We start from the raw sequence: 22,437 nt of genomic DNA on the forward strand, positions 1-22,437 counted from the left end.
GAGAGAGACAGAGAGAGAGAGAGAGAGAGAGAGAGAGAGAGAAAGAGAGAGAGAGAGAGAGAGAGAGAGATAGAGATATAGATAGAGATATAGATAGATTATGTTGGGCCATTCCTCCAGAACAACAACTCTCATCTGACAAAGCATCCAACAATTCCATATTCCCAACTATTAAACATCCCTGTTCACTGTGTATCAGACATGGTTAGATCATCCTCCCGTTGTATCAACATGTCATAAAGAAACAGAGAGGTGTGTATGTGGGCCTCTGGGCCCTTGGCATTCAGGTGGATTGATTTCACATTCCTATACAAGGGAGCCCTTATAAAACTGGTATTGAAGCACTGCTGGAGTTTATGAGGTAATGTTTCGTTGGGGAAACCTCCTGTCCTAATCTTTCACAACAATGCAAATGGTGTAATGCCATAATGAGGATAATTGTGTTTCATGAGGTTGGTGGTAGCCAGTGTACTATAACGGCACTGAGGTCTGAATACTAAGCTATGGCATTTACATGGATATATTATTAACATATTGAGGATTGTTATTTTAAATAAATATGCCCATCTTTTGTGCTTTTTTTGTAATGACATTTTTTATGTATTTATATTTGTGTTCGAGTTCATTTAGATGCACTTCTGTTAAATCTTTAAATTTTACAGGTCACACTGACTGTTGCGTCAGATCAGAATGAATTGTGTTTTAAGTCCTATAGTTATTTTGGCAACTGCATCAGCAGACACCTTCCTATTAGGTCAAATAATACACGTCACCTTTAACAGATATGGACAGTTCAGGACTGCATACATTTAAATATGTATCCCACTGCTATTAAAGCAATACACATGAATATACACACGATGACTGTATCTTTTCAGATTGAACACCTTTTTCATAATGTATCTGTAATATTCCTTGCTGGTATGCTCGATGATGTACATGTGCTTCAGAATATGTGCAGTGGCTTTAGCTAAATATTTGCCGCCGTGGAGAGACAAATAAAAAAAACTGCAGTTTTGATGTATTAGTACTACTGATTTGATTAGTACTACTGTGTTACTGGTACTTTGTTATTATATGTGTAGTTGCATATTGATTTGCTGAACTGAAGTAGGCTACTACTTCCATCAGGTTAATGGAAACTAATTCTTACAATCCCTTATAAATGTTGTTTTAAACTATTATCCTTGTAACTTGATATCCTAACTTTGCATATTTTTTTTGTGTGTTCTTGATATTGTGCCTCAAAATACTTGCATTGTAAAGACCTTAATATTTAAAAAAAAGGGTTATTTCCAATTAAATAAAATATAGATGAGATATCACCTCTAGTCACAGATAGAAGGCATCAATACATGTCAGAATATCTTAATAAATGTTCACATAACGATCTTAGAATGCAATAAATGGAAGGTCTGCAACAATACATACAACATTTACAATAGCTCCACTTTCAAAGGAAACTTTACACGTATGGTCAAAGCCAAAATAAACACTCAGTCTGAACAAACCAGATTTTTTAACAAAAGTAAAGTATCATACAACAACTAAAATATGTGAATAAAGAGACTCAAGGTTAAAAAAAAAAAAACGCTTGAATTTCATTACAAAATAATTATTATACATGATGTGAAATATACATTATTAATCTTACATGTTGGCATTTACAAATTTTCGTTCATTGACATACAGTATATTACAGCGAGGGATGGAGTTTTAGTTAGAGTAAGGACAAGTGCATAGCAAAATAGAAAACCATTTAATCCTTCTAAGGACATAACACAAAGCCTGACCGTCTGGTATTTCAAAAAACAACATTTGAACATAAAATATGTTTGTAAGGCAAATATTTCATCATTTAAAATTGGCATAGTCTGAGAAAATGTCCACAAAGTCTTGTACCACCCGGTAGCAGAAGTCGTATTGTTCCTGGGGAAAGAATTTCAGAACCATCAGGGAGAATTCTAAATGCGACTCTGGTGAAATAACATGTAAATGTTCAACGTTTAATGTCGAGGTTTTATGTGTAATGTCGATGTTTTATATGTAATGTCGATGTTTTATGTGTAATGTCGATGTTTTATGTGTAATGTCGATGTTTTATGTGTAATGTCGATGTTTTATGTGTAATGTCGATGTTTTATGTGTAATGTCGATGTTTTACGTGTAATGTCGATGTTTTATATGTAATGTCGATGTTTTATATGTAATGTCGATGTTTTATGTGTAATGACGATGTTTTATGTGTAATGTCGATGTTTTATGTGTAATGTCGATGTTTTATGTCGATGTTTTATGTGTAATGTCGATGTTTTATATGTAATGTCGATGTTTTATGTGTAATGTCGATGTTTTGTGTAATGTCGATGTGTTGTGTAATGTCGATGTTTTATGTGTAATGTCGATGTTTTATGTGTAATGTCGATGTTTTATGTGTAATGTCGATGTTTTATGTCCGTTTTGATCATTTTACTGTAAGCCAGAGCACCAAAGACAAATATCCATTCTGTGTAAACTTAATGGACAATAAATTATTATATTATCTATTAAATGGCATTGATACTTGGTCAATTATGACGTGTGGCCAAACTATGGTTAAAATATGGGATTCTTTGGAAATGAAAACAGGTTGACAAACGGTGATTTGTGTCAAAGTCCTCACCACGGTCTGGACCATGTGTGGCCTCTGCATCCGTAAACTCTTCACCGTCTGGAAGACGTCCAGCAGGCCCTCGGCCTTGACCCGCTCCAGGATATTACTCAGTGCAATGAACGTACCTGTTCGCCCTGCACCAGCACTACACAACACAACACAAAAACAGAGACTTTGGGGTTTTGTGACTGTTGTAATTGGTTGCTAGTAACAGTAACTGTCTTGCCTAAAGAATGCTCAACAAACTATACAAGTAAAAAGCGTTACCGGAGTAACAGTAAATGTGTGATAGTGTTACCGGAGTAACAGTATGTGTGTAATAGTGTTACCAAAGTAACAGTAAATGTGTGATAGTGTTACCGAAGTAACAGTAAATTTGTGATAGTGTTACCGAAGTAACAGTAAATGTGTGATAGTGTTACCAAAGTAACAGTAAATGTGTGATAGTGTTACCGAAGTAACAGTAAATGTGTGATAGTGTTACCGAAGTAACAGTAAATGTGTGATAGTGTTACCAAAGTAACAGTAAATGTGTGATAAAATGTTACCAAAGAAACAGTAAATGTGTGATAGTGTTACCAAAGTAACAGTAAATGTGTGATAAAGTGTTACCAAAGTAACAGTAAATGTGTGATAAAGTGTTACCAAAGTAACAGTAAATGTGTGATAGTGTTACCAAAGTAACAGTAAATGTGTGATAGTGTTACCAAAGTAACAGTAAATGTGTGGTAAAGTGTTACCAAAGTAACAGTAAATGTGTGATAGTGTTACCAAAGTAACAGTAAATGTGTGGTAAAGTGTTACTTAGGTAACAGTGAAGTGTAAAAGTGTTCCCAAAGTGACATATTCCCCCACATGGCGATAAGGACCAGAGTCTTAGCTACCTGCAGTGTACGATGATGGGATGGTTTCCTGACTGCTGTTGCTGTCTCTGCACCGAGGCGATGATGTCGATCATTCCTTTCCCTTCGGCTGGGATCCCGATCTCTGGCCAGCCGTGAAAGTGGAAGTGGCGGACCAGACGTGTCTGCTTATCCTGAAACGCGGAAACCCAGGTTTGGAAAGATAATGTAGCTGTCAGGATGCTCATTTGAGCAACATGCTAGGTTTGGACAGATCATTTAGCATTGGGAGCTAATTTTAGCAACATGCTAGGTTTGGACAGATCATTTAGCATTTGGGAGCTAATTTTAGCTCCTCTGCTAGGTTTGGAAAGATCATTTAGCATTGGGAGCTCATTTTAGCAAATTTTTGCAATTTGCTAAGTTTTGGAAAGATAGTTTAGCGTTTGGGATGCACATTTTTGCAATACGCTAGTTTCTCGTGATGACTGTTAACGTCTAATTTGGGTTGAGGGTTACAAGATTAGCAATATGCTAACATGACAAACACTTTATTGCTGTGATTACTCATGGACTCCTCTAGAGGTAAGAAGAAGGTTAATGTCTCAATAAACTATTGCTTTAAGTCCCTCACTACCTCAGGGTATTTCCATGGAAACTTACTGGTCCGTAGGTGAGTACCAGATCCCGTACACTGAAGGTGTCACACACAGTGTCTCCCTTCATCTCTACAGTGTAGTCTCCATAGGTCACTGAGTCCTCTGTGGGCCAGTACTGGAAACACTTGTCCTGCAGGAAACACAGTCAGGAGATTAAGACTGAGTACTGGATAGCATAGGGATTCCCTTACCATCAAATAAGAGAAGACATGTTCACGAACAGTAGCCTAGTACAATATTACAATAACTCAAAACATGTAAGAACAGTAGCCTAGTACAATATTACAATAACTCAAAACATGTTAGAACAGTAGCCTAGTACAATATTACAATAACTCAAAACATGTTAGAACAGCAGCCTAGTACAATATTACAATAACATGTTCACGAACAGTAGCCTAGTACAATATTACAATAACTCAAAACATGTTAGAACAGTAGCCTAGTACAATATTACAATAACTCAAAACATGTTAGAACAGTAGCCTAGTACAATATTACAATAACTCAAAACAAAGAGGTCCTAGTTCTGGATCCTTGCTAGCAGTAGACAACTCTGATGCAGTAGTTAATAAGTGAATAGCATAGAGATATATAATATAACATGAATTGTTTAAATGATATTTCTTTGATGAATGTCCTTCCTACCTGCTCCCTCTCCTGTAGTTCAGTCAGCATGACGATGGAGTGACACTTCCACTCCCAGGCCATCCTCCAGTAGTCCTCTACCGTGTGAGATAAAGGACCCTGGGTCGCTATGAAGTAGTCCTTCTGCCTGTAGCCCTGAGGACACCCCACCACAGTATACAGTACAGTCATTACCACCATGTCAGACAGGTACAACTTCCTTGAAACTTTGCAGATTGCAGCGTATGAATATATACTTCAAATATACCGCAAAAAAAACTGTCAACAAATATGACGTTGATTCACGTTAATTCATTGATGTAGTAGTGAGTTTTGTAATGTTTACTTACATCTATAAATGATGCATTGATGTAGTCAGTAAACTCTTGACCTCTTCTCATGGACATAATCACTCTGTTGAAGTCATCTGAAAAATAAATTCAAGATTCAAATTCATATTAAAACGGGAGATAACTACAAAAGACCGTATACAGAGTATAACAACCACATAGCATTGCAATTCAATCTCCAGATAAAAAAACAACCCCCTTCATCGTAACTGCAGAATAACGACATGGGTTGGCGTTTTAATTACGCGGCACTTTTTAAAAAAACATATTTTAGCTGTTAGAGACAAACTGCGCAAAAGTGAAGGCATTCATTCTGAGCCCTATGGACCCTGGTCTAAAGTAGTGCACTAAATAGGGAATAGGGTGCTATTTGAGATGCACCCTAAAAGGCTCCTCCAGATCCATTTCTCAAACACTATTTACAAGATGAGAGGCAGGCAATGAAAAAACGCATCGCTCAACCCAAAGAACAGCAAAAAACAATGAGCGTTTTTATCAGATAAAACAACGAGACAACTGGCTAAAATATCTCTCGATGTCAGACCCACACATCAAGGTTTAAATATATGAATACCAAATATGAAAAGGTGGTTTAGGTTAGGGTTAAGGTTTGGGATAGGGTCAAAAAATGTATGATTTTAAAATGAGTTCCAAGCACTGGGATTAAACCCGCGATCCTTGGAGCCGTAGCTAACGCCCTAGCAAGGCGCGGTGCCTACTAGATGGTAACAGGGACTCACGTCGCCCCCTAGTGGACGTTAGGAAACTGCCACGGAAATAAACGTCGCTGTAATTTCACCCTTTCCATTACACCAACACACATCTTAATTCACTAAAGGAGGGGCCCTAACGGCCCTAACATCGAATGGTCTGAGGAAAAAGCAGATGAACAGGGGTAGAAGGAATTGGATCATCTGTGATGCTGTCACTGTTGATTTATGAATAGATCACCCATATTAGATGCCTAAAAGCTAGCGTCTCAAATGGCACCCTATTCCCTATATAGTGCACTACTTTTGACCACAGCCCTATGGACCGTAGTCAGAAGTAGTGCACTAAATAGGGAATAGGGTGCCATTTGAGATGCACACTAAAAGGCTCCTCCAGATCCATTTCCCAAACACTATTTACAAGATGAGAGGCAGGAAATGAAAAAACACATCACTCAACCTAAAGAACAGCAAAAAACAAATTGTCTTTTTATCAGATAAAACAACAAGACAACTGGCTAAAATATCTCTCGATGTCAGTGCCATGCATCACGGTTTAAATATATGAATATCAAATATGAAAAACAACATATACAATGGATTTCCCTGGCTATTTCTGCACGAATGCAATTTAGGTGAGAGAAGCAAGGGATTTAAGGGATTTGATAATATCTCTCGTTTCGTTCTAAAAAGGGGTTATGAACACAATATAATCTGTGGGTCACAATCTGTCACAAGTTAAAGAATAGCGTATGACGTAATGTAGTGCTACTCTGGGACAGCAGATCTCATTCAGTTTGCTGTGTTGGAACTTGCTACTCTGGGACAGCAGATCTCATTCAGTTTGTTGTGTTGGAACTTGCTACTCTGGGACAGCAGATCTCATTCAGTTTGTTGTGTTGGAACTTGCTACTCTGGGACAGCAGATCTCATTCAGCTTGTTGTGTTGGAACTTGCTACTCTGGGACAGCAGATCTCATTCAGCTTGTTGTGTTGGAACTTGCTACTCTGGGACAGCAGATCTCATTCAGTTTGTTGTGTTGGAACTTGCTACTCTGGGACAGCAGATCTCATTCAGTTTGTTGTGTTGGAACTTGCTACTCTGGGACAGCAGATCTCATTCAGTTTGTTGTGTTAGAACTTGCTACTCTGGGACAGCAGATCTCATTCAGTTTGTTGTGTTGGAACTTGCTACTCTGGGACAGCAGATCTCATTCAGTTTGTTGTGTTGGAACTTGCTACTCTGGGACAGCAGATCTCATTCAGTTTGTTGTGTTGGAACTTGCTACTCTGGGACAGCAGATCTCATTCAGCTTATTGTGTTGGAACTTGCTACTCTGGGACAGCAGATCTCATTCAGTTTGTTGTGTTGGAACTTGCTACTCTGGGACAGCAGATCTCATTCAGTTTGTTGTGTTGGAACTTGCTACTCTGGGACAGCAGATCTCATTCAGTTTGTTGTGTTGGAACTTGCTACTCTGGGACAGCAGATCTCATTCAGTTTGTTGTGTTGGAACTTGCTACTCTGGGACAGCAGATCTCATTCAGCTTATTGTGTTGGAACTTGCTACTCTGGGACAGCAGATCTCATTCAGTTTGTTGTGTTGGAACTTGCTACTCTGGGACAGCAGATCTCATTCAGCTTGTTGTGTTGGAACTTGCTACTCTGGGACAGCAGATCTCATTCAGCTTGTTGTGTTGGAACTTGCTACTCTGGGACAGCAGATCTCATTCAGTTTGTTGTGTTGGAACTTGCTACTCTGGGAACGGCAGGTCTCATTCAGTTTGTTGTGTTGGAACTTGCTACTCTGGGACAGCAGATCTCATTCAGTTTGTTGTGTTGGAACTTGCTACTCTGGGACAGCAGATCTCATTCAGTTTGTTGTGTTGGAACTTGCTACTCTGGGACAGCAGATCTCATTCAGTTTGTTGTGTTGGAACTTGATACTCTGGGACAGCAGATCTCATTCAGTTTGTTGTGTTGGAACTTGCTACTCTGGGACAGCAGATCTCATTCAGCTTATTGTGTTGGAACTTGCTACTCTGGGACAGCAGATCTCATTCAGTTTGTTGTGTTGGAACTTGCTACTCTGGGACAGCAGATCTCATTCAGTTTGTTGTGTTGGAACTTGCTACTCTGGGACAGCAGATCTCATTCAGTTTGTTGTGTTGGAACTTGCTACTCTGGGACAGCAGATCTCATTCAGTTTGTTGTGTTGGAACTTGCTACTCTGGGACAGCAGATCTCATTCAGCTTGTTGTGTTGGAACTTGCTACTCTGGGACAGCAGATCTCATTCAGTTTGTTGTGTTGGAACTTGCTACTCTGGGACAGCAGATCTCATTCAGTTTGTTGTGTTGGAACTTGCTACTCTGGGACAGCAGATCTCATTCAGTTTGTTGTGTTGGAACTTGCTACTCTGGGACAGCAGATCTCATTCAGTTTGTTGTGTTGGAACTTGATACTCTGGGACAGCAGATCTCATTCAGTTTGTTGTGTTGGAACTTGATACTCTGGGACAGCAGATCTCATTCAGTTTGTTGTGTTGGAACTTGCTACTCTGGGACAGCAGATCTCATTCAGTTTGTTGTGTTGGAACTTGCTACTCTGGGACAGCAGATCTCATTCAGCTTGTTGTGTTGGAACTGTTCCGGCGTTCCTTACATGGAATAATCTGGAGCACTCTGTTCTTCTTCATGTTGGCAGGGAGATTTCCCATCCTCATGTTCTCCTTCATTATCCGCATGTTGGTCAGTTTCTGGACGATAAGGGAGGTGGTGTCAGGGTGTAAATGTACACAAAGAAGACATTACATTTTTACCTTTATTTAACTAGGCAAGTCAGTTAAGAACAAATTCTTATTTACAATGACGGCCTACCCCCCCCCCCCCGGCCAAACCCTCCCCTAACCCGGACGACGCTGGGCCAATTGTGCGCCGCCCTATGGGACTCCCGATCACAGCCGGGAGGCCCAAAAATAAGGGCAATGCAAACTAATATAGAATCATTTATACACAATGCCCACAATTGCTATTATAAGCATACATAGACTTTAAAGGATTCTAAACTGCATGTAGCAAAGTTTTATATCTTATCAACTACAACCCTGTCAGAGAGACAGGACCCTGGCTCTCACTTTGAACTCTTCCTCCAGGCCGACCCTGTCCAAGGGGGTGTGGGTGTTGTGGAGTTTGTGCAGGTGTCCTTCCAGAGATGACACGTCCAGTTCTGTGTCTCCGTAGAGGTAGTATTCCAACAGGGCCTGGTAGATGAACGAGTACTGAATCTGGAGGCCACAGAGGAAGACAAACACACATTTAGAGCACTAGAACAATAGGAATGAAAGTCCATACACTTTGATAATTGCTTCCAAAAGAAGAAGCTGAAGAAGAAGCAGAAACTGAAGAAGTGGCTGAAGCAGCAGAAGAAGCAGATGGAGATGAGATCAAGTGTGGTGTTCCACAGGGATAGATTCTTGGACCTCTATATTTTCTAGTTTACATTACAAATACATATTTAGAACACTATAGTAGTAGGAAGGATAATGCTTACTTTTGGACAGTTGCTAGTCCTAGTACTAAGAGAAACATAGACTGATGATGCATTGCATGAAATAGTGTTGTTGACCCTGTTGTTTTGAGCCTACGGTACTCACGTCTGTCTGTACAAGCTGTGAGCGCTGGTCTCTTATCTTGGACACAAAACCAAAGACGTCAATCTTCTGCTCTTGGTGCATCATGTCAATCACGCCGTCGATCACAATGAAGGTCCCTGTCCTTCCCACACCAGCACTGCAGAGACAAAGGACAGAGAAGACCAAGGAGTCAACTACTCTATCTAGCATCTGAGAACCATAGCATGACAGTTAGATCTCTCTCTCTCTCCCTAAAGATAGGTGGGGAAGTAACCTTCATGTTACTATGTACAGTACAACAGTTGAAATGTGTCTAAAAGACTGCATCTCCAGTATAAAAGTACCTGCAGTGAACCACGATGGGACCAGCGAAGGAGGAGTTGACCGTCTTGACTTTCTTGAGGAACTTGAGCATGCCGATGGGGGAAAAGGGCACCCCAAAATCAGGCCAGCTGGTGAAGTGGAGCTGGGTGACCAGCCTGGAGGGCTTGGTGCCGTCACTGGCCTGCTACAGGAGAGGACACACAGAGCAGACATACAGAGTCATTACTATAAACCAGATACTACATAGAGTCATTACTACACACCATATACTACCTAGAGTCATTAGTATAAACCAGATACTACCTAGAGTCATTACTATAAACCAGATGCTACATAGAGTCATAACTATAAACCCGATGCTACATACAGAGTCATTACTATAAACCAGATACTACCTAGAGGCATTACTATAAACCAGGTACTACCTAGAGTCATTACTATAAACCAGATACTACCTAGAGTCATTACTATAAACCAGATACTACATAGAGTCATTACTATACACCATATACTACCTAGAGTCATTACTATAAACCAGATACTACCTAGAGTCATTACTATAAACCAGATACTACCTAGAGTCATTACTATAAACCAGATACTACCTAGAGTCATTAGTATAAACCAGATACTACATAGAGTCATTACTATAAACCAGATACTACAGAGGCATTACTATAAACCAGATGCTACATAGAGTTATTACTATAAACCCGATGCTACATAGAGTCATTACTATAAACCAGGTACTACCTAGAGTCATTAGTATAAACCAGATACTACCTAGAGTCATTACTATAAACCCGATGCTACATACAGAGTCATTACTATAAACCAGATACTACATACAGAGTCATTACTATAAACCAGATACTACCTAGAGGCATTACTATAAACCAGATACTACCTAGAGCCATTACTATAAACCAAATACTACCTAGAGTCATTACTATAAACCAGATACTACCTAGAGTCATTAGTATAAACCAGATACTACATAGAGTCATTACTATAAACCAGATACTACAGAGTCATTACTATAAACCAGATACTACCTAGAGCCATTACTATAAACCAAATACTACCTAGAGTCATTACTATAAACCAGATACTACCTAGAGTCATTACTATAAACCAGATACTACCTAGAGCCATTACTATAAACCAAATACTACCTAGAGTCATTACTATAAACCAGATACTACCTAGAGCCATTACTATAAACCAAATACTACCTAGAGTCATTACTATAAACCAGATACTACCTAGAGTCATTACTATAAACCAGATACTACATAGAGTCATTAGTATAAACCAGATGCTACATAGAGTCATTACTATAAACCAGATACTACCTAGAGTCATTACTATAAACCAGATACTACCTAGAGTCATTACTATAAACCAGATACTACCTAGAGTCATTACTATAAACCAGATACTACCTAGAGTCATTACTATAAACCAGATACTACCTAGAGTCATTACTATAAACCAGATACTACCTCTGTGGAAAGGGTTCTGCATGAAACCAAAAAGGGTTCTACCTGAAACCAAAAAGGGTTCTTCAAAGGGTTCTCCTATGAGGACAGCCAAAGAACCCTATTAGGTTGATGATAGCAGCTTCCTTTCTAAGAGTGTAGGCTAGTATAATGTCATCCAGGCAGGTAAAAAAGGTGGTACTAGCTACTAGACCGGGCTGGCCTGTGCCAAACCACAGACGACGGCTGAGCAGTGTCAGCTCAGGGACATGGAACACCTGTGGTGGCCAGCAGGCTGCACACACAATAGACCCTGTCCCCGACGTGGGGTCCTGGACGCAAGGGTCATTCAACAAGACTGAGTCACTGGTGATCAGTAGCAACAGTAGACTTTGATAGTCTGTGACTCTGTGGTTCATGTGTTGTGTTGTACAGATGTAGGATCTTAATTTGAGCCAGTTTGCTACAGCAGGAAAATAATCCTGCAGAAACAGGAAATGTGAATTATTATGTGGATTCTAATTAAAGGACATTTTTGTAGTGGTTGATACATTTTTCGTTTGGGCAATTCAAGTCTAAAAAAAATCAAAGTGGAAATTACAAACGCTTTTAAAATCACAGGTTTGCAGGAAAATTCTCAGCAACAAAAGAGTGATCAAATTATCATCCTACATCTGTAGTCTACTTTATTCACATGACACAAAAAACACACACAGTTTACAGCACATCTTTTAAGTTTCTATGTCCATCAGTGTTGTGGAGGTCTGTAGACTACATATTTACAGTCAAATACTTATTAGTATCACTTTACTATACTACATGTGAATAAGTATAGGACTTTATTATACTACAAGTGAATAAGTATAGTACTTTATTATACTACAAGTGAATAAGTATAGGACAGGCAAGCACTTACATTTCCAACCAAACCCACAGTACTATTAGAATCTAAATACCCACATGATTACCATCTAATAATAACTTACATATTGTATGCAGAACTTCCGTATGGTGTAGTCCACCAACACAGTAAAGTCTTCCACAGCCACCCGGACATTACCATAGGTCCAACAGCCCTGGTCTGGCCAGTACTGGTAACACTTGTCCTAGTGGTTGGAAACACAAAACAGGGAAGCAATGAGAGGACACTCAGGTTCTAATCATAGAGAATGTACCAATGTCTATACTAGCACCCTAACTTAGTATAAAACAGGGTTGGAATGAGAGGACACTCAGGTTCTAATCATAGAGAATGTACCAATGTCTATACTAGCACCCTAACTTAGTATAAAACAGGGTTGGAATGAGAGGACACTGAGGTTCTAATCATAGAGAATGTACCAATGTCTATACTAGCACCCTAACTTAGTATAAAACAGGGTTGGAATGAGAGGACACTCAGGTTCTAATCATAGAGAATGTACCAATGTCTATACTAGCACCCTAACTTAGTATAAAACAGGGTTGGAATGAGAGGACACTCAGGTTCTAATCATAGAGAATGTACCAATGTCTATACTAGCACCCTGACTTAGTATAAAACAGGGTTGGAATCAGTTCCATTTTAATTCCAGTTCCATTCAGAAAAGTATAAATAACCGAATTTCAATGATACAGTTTCCTTTTTGAAAAGCATTGAAGAGAATTGGAATTGGAATTCCTGTGTATTTACTGAATTGACAGGAATATAAATATCATTGACCCCAACACGATATAAAACAAAGGATTTGGTGTGCATTCTAAGTGTTATGTTAGCATGGAGACTGCATGTCTACAGTGCATTCTAAGTGTTATGTTAGCATGGAGACTGCATGTCTACAGTGCATTCTAAGTGTTATGCTAGCATGGAGACTGCATGTCTACAGTGCATTCTAAGTGTTATGCTAGCATGGAGACTGCATGTCTACAGTGCATTCTAAGTGTTATGTTAGCATGGAGACTGCATGTCTACAGTGCATTCTAAGTGTTATGCTAGCATGGAGACTGCATGTCTACAGTGCATTCTAAGTGTTATGTTAGCATGGAGACTGCATGTCTACAGTGCATTCTAAGTGTTATGTTAGCATGGAGACTGCATGTTTACAGTGCATTCGAAGTGTTATGTTAGCATGGAGACTGCATGTCTACAGTGCATTCTAAGTGTTATGTTAGCATGGAGACTGCATGTTTACAGTGCATTCTAAGTGTTATGTTAGCATGGAGACTGCATGTCTACAGTGCATTCTAAGTGTTATGTTAGCATGGAGACTGCATGTCTACAGTGCATTCTAAGTGTTATGTTAGCATGGAGACTGCATGTTTACAGTGCATTCTAAGTGTTATGTTAGCATGGAGACTGCATGTTTACAGTGCATTCTAAGTGTTATGTTAGCATGGAGACTGCATGTTTACAGTGCATTCTAAGTGTTATGTTAGCATGGAGACCGCATGTCTACAGTGCATTCTAAGTGTTATGTTAGCATGGAGACTGCATGTCTACAGTGCATTCTAAGTGTTATGTTAGCATGGAGACCGCATGTCTACAGTGCATTCTAAGTGTTATGTTAGCATGGAGACTGCATGTTTACAGTGCATTCTAAGTGTTATGTTAGCATGGAGACTGCATGTCTACAGTGCATTCTAAGTGTTATGCTAGCATGGAGACTGCATGTTTACAGTGCATTCTAAGTGTTATGTTAGCATGGAGACTGCATGTCTACAGTGCATTCTAAGTGTTATGTTAGCATGGAGACTGCATGTCTACAGTGCATTCTAAGTGTTATGCTAGCATGGAGACTGCATGTTTACAGTGCATTCTAAGTGTTATGTTTGCATGGAGACTGCATGTTTACAGTGCATTCTACGTGCTATGCTAGCATGGAGACTGCATGTCTACAGTGCATTCTAAGTGGTATGCTAGCATGGAGACTGCATGTCTACAGTGCATTCTAAGTGGTATGCTAGCATGGAGACTGCATGTTTACAGTGCATTCTAAGTGGTATGCTAGCATGGAGACTGCATGTTTACAATGCATTCTAAGTGCTATGCTAGCATGGAGACTGCATGTTTACAGTGCATTCTAAGTGGTATGCTAGCATGGAGACTGCATGTTTACAATGCATTCTAAGTGCTATGCTAGCATGGAGACTGCATGTCTACAGTGCATTCTAAGTGTTATGTTAGCATGGAGACTGCATGTCTACAGTGCATTCTAAGTGTTATGCTAGCATGGAGACTGCATGTCTACAGTGCATTCTAAGTGTTATGCTAGCATGGAGACTGCATGTCTACAGTGCATTCTAAGTGTTATGTTAGCATGGAGACTGCATGTCTACAGTGCATTCTAAGTGTTATGCTAGCATGGAGACTGCATGTCTACAGTGCATTCTAAGTGTTATGTTAGCATGGAGACTGCATGTCTACAGTGCATTCTAAGTGTTATGTTAGCATGGAGACTGCATGTTTACAGTGCATTCGAAGTGTTATGTTAGCATGGAGACTGCATGTCTACAGTGCATTCTAAGTGTTATGTTAGCATGGAGACTGCATGTTTACAGTGCATTCTAAGTGTTATGTTAGCATGGAGACTGCATGTCTACAGTGCATTCTAAGTGTTATGTTAGCATGGAGACTGCATGTCTACAGTGCATTCTAAGTGTTATGTTAGCATGGAGACTGCATGTTTACAGTGCATTCTAAGTGTTATGTTAGCATGGAGACTGCATGTTTACAGTGCATTCTAAGTGTTATGTTAGCATGGAGACTGCATGTTTACAGTGCATTCTAAGTGTTATGTTAGCATGGAGACCGCATGTCTACAGTGCATTCTAAGTGTTATGTTAGCATGGAGACTGCATGTCTACAGTGCATTCTAAGTGTTATGTTAGCATGGAGACCGCATGTCTACAGTGCATTCTAAGTGTTATGTTAGCATGGAGACTGCATGTTTACAGTGCATTCTAAGTGTTATGTTAGCATGGAGACTGCATGTCTACAGTGCATTCTAAGTGTTATGCTAGCATGGAGACTGCATGTTTACAGTGCATTCTAAGTGTTATGTTAGCATGGAGACTGCATGTCTACAGTGCATTCTAAGTGTTATGTTAGCATGGAGACTGCATGTCTACAGTGCATTCTAAGTGTTATGCTAGCATGGAGACTGCATGTTTACAGTGCATTCTAAGTGTTATGTTTGCATGGAGACTGCATGTTTACAGTGCATTCTACGTGCTATGCTAGCATGGAGACTGCATGTCTACAGTGCATTCTAAGTGGTATGCTAGCATGGAGACTGCATGTCTACAGTGCATTCTAAGTGGTATGCTAGCATGGAGACTGCATGTTTACAGTGCATTCTAAGTGGTATGCTAGCATGGAGACTGCATGTTTACAATGCATTCTAAGTGCTATGCTAGCATGGAGACTGCATGTTTACAGTGCATTCTAAGTGGTATGTTAGCATGGAGACTGCATGTTTACAGGTCATTCTAGAATATATGGTAGGTCAAGCTGGAGGACGTACGGTATAGCCTACAATAACAACATCTAGGTTCTACAGTATAGAAGATAAGACAGTACTGTAGTATTAGATTCTATTAGTTCACACGCAGGGGGGAAATCTGTCTTGACTTCTTAGCTCCCCCTGACTCTTCAACCTATTACAGTGAGAAGGAAGAGCTCCCTCCAGGGCCGGCCCGCCCGTTAGGCAGGATTAGGCGGCCACCTACTGCGGCAGATTGACAAGGGCGTTGTTTTCCAAGTTAAACTGACCAAGACGCACCCTCCAACAACACATAAAACTTCACATATTTCTGCCAAAAAATAATGACTTTTTCTCTCAACCAGTGGCATAAGGGCTTATTAGGTGAGCGCTGATGACACCCTGTGATAAGCAGTGCTCACTTTGTTAAAGGAAGGGGCGCAAAAAAATATTTATCTTGTCCATTCCCAGGGTGCCTCTCCAGGGTGCTGTTGGAGAGACGCAGCGCTGCGGAGCTCCACCAACGTTCTGTTAAAAATATTCTCTGACGTAAATCATGTAGCAGATATAGCCTACGGTAGAAAGAGTATGTAGCCTTTTCTGTAGCCTACAGGCAGGAAATAACATGAATTGACATAGTGAAAAAGAAAGTACTTCTGCATTTCCCGCTGTGTAAACACATTGCCAATAGGCTCAGGATAACTCCTGATAAAGTTGGGTAGCTGATATTCAGAGCTTAAATAGCCACATTGATTAGTCACATGATTCTGGACTAATAAAGCCAATGTAATTGCCTGTTTTATAAAAATGGTAGGCCTACCACAAAGATGGACATTCATAAATTCCATTGCGGGCTGACACTGTAGGCTACACCCCAGTAAGCACAGACAGATGCCAACGTTGCGGACTGACACTGTAGGCTACACCCCAGTAAGCACAGACAGATGCCAACGTTGCGGACTGACACTGTAGGCTACACCCCAGTAAGCACAGACAGATGCCAACGTAATTTGGAAGTCTTTTTTTTTGGTCCTGTCCAGGTGTAGTTTTTTTGTGTTTTTTTGTTGTTGTTGTGCGGTCCAGACCGGCCTTGAACCAATCATAGACATTTATATTTGGTTCAGGTTTGATGCGGTAGGAACAGCCTTGATTGGACCAGCCTTGATTGGACTAAATCTGAGCCAATCATAGACGTTTATGTTTGGACCAAATCAAGTCTGCTCCAGACCGAACCAAATCAGAACCTAAATGAACCTAACTTCAACGTCTGGAAAATACTTATTTTAGACGTCTTCTCAACATAATTTTGCTTACTAGGACTATTCTAGATTTGTAGGACTATAGGAGGGTGGCATTGAATGCATCACCATCCTAAAGGTGACCAGAAAGACACAGAGTGCAGTAAAGAATGTGAGGGCTTAATCTGCCAGCCAGTCAATCAGAATTAGCCCGTCTAAAACCACTTAACGAGAGTTTGCTGGCTAATTATGATAAAGACTTAGAGGGCTTTATTAGACATTATTTAATCATCGATTCCGAGCAGCACAAAAGCTGATTTTAATCTCCTTTCCTTCCTGTTTTTATTGATCTCTGCAGGGTAAGGTCTCTCTCTCTCTCTCTCTCTGTAGGGTAAGGTCTCTCTCTCTCTCTCTCTCTCTGCAGGGTAAGGTCTCTCTCTCTCTAACTCTCTCTCTCTCTCTCTGCAGGGTAAGGTCTCTCTCTAACTCTCTCTCTCTCTGCAGGGTAAGGTCTCTCTCTAACTCTCTCTCTCTCTCTCTGCAGGGTAAGGTCTCTCTCTAACTCTCTCTCTCTCTCTCTGCAGGGTAAGGTCTCTCTCTCTCTCTCTCTCTTTCTCTCTGCAGGGTAAAGCTCCTTGGAACTGCTCACAGGGGAAAGCACACATGGAGACAGATGACCTCCTCTGTTTAAGGAGAGATTGTGAAGTGAGACGGAAGTGGAAATAGATGGCTTGAGGGCAAAGACAAGTGTAGCAGCATAGTGTAAAGTGTAGTAGTAACATAGGATTAGTGTAGTAGTAATATAGGATTAGTGTAGTAGTAATATAGGATTAGTGTAGTAGTAACATAGGATTAGTGTAGTAGTAATATAGGATTAGTGTAGTAGTAATATAGGATTAGTGTAGTAGTAACATAGGATTAGTGTAGTAGTAATATAGGATTAGTGTAGTAGTAATATAGGATTAGTGTAGTAGTAACATAGGATTAGTGTTAGTGTAGTAGTAATATAGGATTAGTGTAGTAGTAATATAGGATTAGTGTTAGTGTAGTAGTAATATAGGATTAGTGTAGTAGTAATATAGGATTAGTGTAGTAGTAATATAGGATTAGTGTAGTAGTAACATAGGATTAGTGTAGTAGTAATATAGGATTAGTGTAGTAGTAATATAGGATTAGTGTAGTAGTAACATAGGATTAGTGTAGTAGTAATATAGGATTAGTGTAGTAGTAATATAGGATTAGTGTAGTAGTAACATAGGATTAGTGTTAGTGTAGTAGTAATATAGGATTAGTGTAGTAGTAATATAGGATTAGTGTTAGTGTAGTAGTAACATAGGATTAGTGTAGTAGTAACATAGGATTAGTGTAGTAGTAATATAGGATTAGTGTAGTAGTAATATAGGATTAGTGTAGTAGTAATATAGGATTAGTGTAGTAGTAACATAGGATTAGTGTTAGTGTAGTAGTAATATAGGATTAGTGTAGTAGTAATATAGGATTAGTGTAGTAGTAATATAGGATTAGTGTAGTAGTAATATAGGATTAGTGTTAGTGTAGTAGTAATATAGGATTAGTGTAGTAGTAATATAGGATTAGTGTAGTAGTAATATCGTATTAGTATCAGTGTAGTAGTAATATAGCATTAGTGTTAGTGTAGTAGTAATATAGGATTAGTGTAGTAGTAATATAGGATTAGTGTAGTAGTAATATAGGATTAGTATTAGTGTAGTAGTAATATAGGATTAGTATTAGTGTAGTAGTAATATAGGATTAGTGTAGTAGAAATATAGGATTAGTATTAGTGTAGTAGTAATATAGGATTAGTATTAGTGTAGTAGTAATATAGGATTAGTGTAGTAGTAATATAGGATTAGTATTAGTGTAGTAGTAATATAGGATTAGTATTAGTGTAGTAGTAATATAGGATTAGTGTTAGTGTAGTAGTAATATAGGATTAGTATTAGTGTAGTAGTAATATAGGATTAGTGTAGTAGAAATATAGGATTAGTATTAGTGTAGTAGTAATATAGGATTAGTATTAGTGTAGTAGTAATATAGGATTAGTGTTAGTGTAGTAGTAATATAGGATTATTATTAGTGTAGTAGTAATATAGGATTAGTGTAGTAGTAATATAGGATTAGTGTAGTAGTAATATAGGATTAGTGTAGTAGTAATATAGGATTAGTATTAGTGTAGTAGTAATATAGGATTAGTATTAGTGTAGTAGTAATATAGGATTAGTATTAGTGTAGTAGTAATATAGGATTAGTGTTAGTGTAGTAGTAATATAGGATTAGTGTAGTAGTAATATAGGATTAGTGTAGTAGTAATATAGGATTAGTGTAGTAGAAATATAGGATTAGTATTAGTGTAGTAGTAATATAGGATTAGTATTAGTGTAGTAGTATTATAGGATTAGTGTAGTAGTAATATAGGATTAGTGTAGTAGTAACATAGGATTAGTGTAGTAGTAATATAGGATTAGTATTAGTGTAGTAGTAATATAGGATTAGTGTAGTAGTAATATAGGATTAGTGTTAGTGTAGTAGTAATATAGGATTAGTGTAGTAGTAATATAGGATTAGTATTAGTGTAGTAGTAATATAGGATTAGTGTAGTAGTAATATAGGATTAGTATTAGTGTAGTACTAATATAGGATTAGTATTAGTGTAGTAGTAATATAGGATTATTATTAGTGTAGTAGTAATATAGGATTAGTGTAGTAGTAATATAGGATTAGTGTAGTAGTAATATAGGATTAGTGTAGTAGAAAAATAGGATTAGTATTAGTGTAGTAGTAATATAGGATTAGTGTAGTAGTAATATAGGATTATTATTAGTGTAGTAGTAATATAGGATTAGTGTAGTAGTAATATAGGATTAGTGTTAGTGTAGTAGTAATACAGGATTAGTGTAGTAGTAATATAGGATTAGTATTAGTGTAGTAGTAATATAGGATTAGTATTAGTGTAGTAGTAATATAGGATTAGTGTAGTAATAATATAGGATTAGTGTAGTAGTAATATAGGATTAGTGTTAGTGTAGTAGTAATATAGGATTATTATTAGTGTAGTAGTAATATAGGATTAGTGTAGTAGTAAAATAGGATTAGTGTAGTAGTAATATAGGCTTAGTATTAGTGTAGTAGTAATATAGGATTAGTATCAGTGTAGTAGTAATATAGTATTAGTGTAGTAGTAATATAGGATTATTATTAGTGTAGTAGTAATATAGGATTAATGTAGTAGTAATATAGGATTATTATTAGTGTAGTAGTAATATAGGATTAGTGTAGTAGTAATATAGGATTAATGTAATAGTAATATAAGATTACTGTAGTAGTAATATAGGATTAGTGTTAGTGTAGTAGTAATATAGGATTAGTGTAGTAGAAATATAGGATTAGTGTAGTAGTAATATAGGATTAGTGTTAATGTAGTAGTAATATAGGATTAGTGTAGTAGAAATATAGGATTAGTGTAGTAGTAATATAGGATTAGTGTTAATGTAGTAGTAATATAGGATTAGTGTAGTAGTAATATAGGATTAGTGTAGTAGTAATATAGGATTAGTGTTAATGTAGTAGTAATATAGGATTAGTGTAGTAGTAATATAGGATTAGTGTTAGTGTAGTAGTAATATAGTATTAGTGTAGTAGTAATATAGTATTAGTGTAGTAGTAATATAGTATTAGTGTAGTAGTAATATAGTATTAGTATCAGTGTAGTAGTAATATAGTATTAGTATCAGTGTAGTAGTAATATAGTATTAGTATCAGTGTAGTAGTAATATAGTATTAGTGTAGTAGTAATTTAGTATTAGTATCAGTGTAGTAGTAATATAGTATTAGTATCAGTGTAGTAGTAATATCGTATTAGTATCAGTGTAGTAGTAATATCGTATTAGTATCAGTGTAGTAGTAATATAGTATTAGTATCAGTGTAGTAGTAATTTAGTATTAGTAGCAGTGTAGTAGTAATATCGTATTAGTATCAGTGTAGTAGTAATATCGTATTAGTATCAGTGTAGTAGTAATATAGTATTAGTATCAGTGTAGTAGTAATATAGTATCAGTGTAGTAGTAATATCGTATTAGTATCAGTGTAGTAGTAATATAGTATTAGTATCAGTGTAGTAGTAATATCGTATTAGTATCAGTGTAGTAGTAATATCGTATTAGTATCAGTGTAGTCGTAATATAGTATCAGTGTAGTAGTAATATAGTATTAGTATCAGTGTAGTAGTAATATCGTATTAGTATCAGTGTAGTAGTAATATAGTATTAGTATCAGTGTAGTAGTAATATCGTATTAGTATCAGTGTAGTAGTAATATAGTATTAGTGTAGTAGTAATATAGTATTAGTGTAGTAGTAATATAGTATTAGTATCAGTGTAGTAGTAATATAGTATTAGTATCAGTGTAGTAGTAATATCGTATTAGTATCAGTGTAGTAGTAATATAGTATTAGTATCAGTGTAGTAGTAATATAGTATTAGTATCAGTGTAGTAGTAATATCGTATTAGTATCAGTGTAGTAGTAATATAGTATTAGTATCAGTGTAGTGGTGTATCAGTAATATGTAATGAAAACAGTTGATGTATTTCTAGTGATGGCATAACATTACAGAGAAATTCAAAGCAAAGTGAAAGTAACAGTGTAAAACAAAAAGTATTGTGACCAGTCACCTCTTTTCTCTCTTTCAGGTTGGTCAGCATGACAATAGTTGCTGTCTTCTGTTCCCATATCATCCTCCAGAAGTCTGCTACCGTGTCTTGTTTAGGACCTGGAACACAGCAGTCCATTACCTCATTAACCCATTCATCTTTGTTGACATACGGAAACAGCATCCATATTAGAAAATGGTTTCATTACATTTGGAAGACACACGTGACACTTTAATCGAAATATTTGCTGCAAGAACAACATCAATGTATTTACCTTGTGCTGCAATAAATTTGTTATTGTCCGTGTAGCCCTAACAAAGAAAAATAAAAACGCTGTTAATTAATTAACGTTACAAAGTAAACTGGTCTTGTTTCGGGTTGGAATAATAACATGATATATTCTATAATATATTGATACATAATATGATTTCTTATTAATATTATGATATATATATATGATCTCAACCTTATTTAGGCCTACGAAAGAACACACATTTAAAAAACCAAAAAGCTAGATCCCAACTCACATGGATATAGGAAGCGTTGATATAGTCTGAACAGAGGTTTCCATCGAGCTGTGTTAACACCACCCTGGAATGGTCATCTGTTTACAACACATGGACACGTTAGGGCTTCTCTACACTACATTTTGGACAACAATTCCACTAGGTAAAACTGGTCAACTGGGAGTAAAGACAGTTCCTTGATCTCTATTTATTTTCTAAATGAATAGATCCTAAAAATCGGATTGAAGATGAACAAATTACAACCTGGTCTCAGTTTCTATGAT

The 22,437-nt window shown here is 37.7% G+C and overlaps 1 protein-coding gene across 4 annotated transcripts in view; it reads right to left on the minus strand.

Annotated features, from left to right (window-relative positions):
• Window positions 1-654: 654 nt before the first annotated feature.
• LOC115182449 (receptor-type tyrosine-protein phosphatase epsilon) overlaps window positions 655-22,437 on the minus strand; it is a 229,046-nt gene continuing 207,263 nt past the window's right edge. For all 4 annotated transcript variants that reach the window (XM_029744042.1, XM_029744043.1, XM_029744044.1 and 1 more), the window contains 14 exons: window positions 22,175-22,251; window positions 21,922-21,958; window positions 21,669-21,766; window positions 12,267-12,386; window positions 9,820-9,983; window positions 9,497-9,632; window positions 8,978-9,127; window positions 8,506-8,599; window positions 5,132-5,208; window positions 4,803-4,937; window positions 4,159-4,284; window positions 3,538-3,689; window positions 2,663-2,798; window positions 655-1,929 (listed from right to left, as the gene is read on the minus strand). In XM_029744042.1, coding sequence (XP_029599902.1) covers window positions 1,855-1,929; window positions 2,663-2,798; window positions 3,538-3,689; window positions 4,159-4,284; window positions 4,803-4,937; window positions 5,132-5,208; window positions 8,506-8,599; window positions 8,978-9,127; window positions 9,497-9,632; window positions 9,820-9,983; window positions 12,267-12,386; window positions 21,669-21,766; window positions 21,922-21,958; window positions 22,175-22,251 — 1,577 coding nt within the window. In that variant the 3' untranslated portion in view covers window positions 655-1,854. The remainder of the gene's footprint in view (window positions 1,930-2,662; window positions 2,799-3,537; window positions 3,690-4,158; window positions 4,285-4,802; window positions 4,938-5,131; window positions 5,209-8,505; window positions 8,600-8,977; window positions 9,128-9,496; window positions 9,633-9,819; window positions 9,984-12,266; window positions 12,387-21,668; window positions 21,767-21,921; window positions 21,959-22,174; window positions 22,252-22,437) is intronic.

This window comes from Salmo trutta, unplaced genomic scaffold (genome assembly GCF_901001165.1).
Source record: "Salmo trutta unplaced genomic scaffold, fSalTru1.1, whole genome shotgun sequence".
Taxonomy (NCBI): domain Eukaryota; kingdom Metazoa; phylum Chordata; class Actinopteri; order Salmoniformes; family Salmonidae; genus Salmo; species Salmo trutta.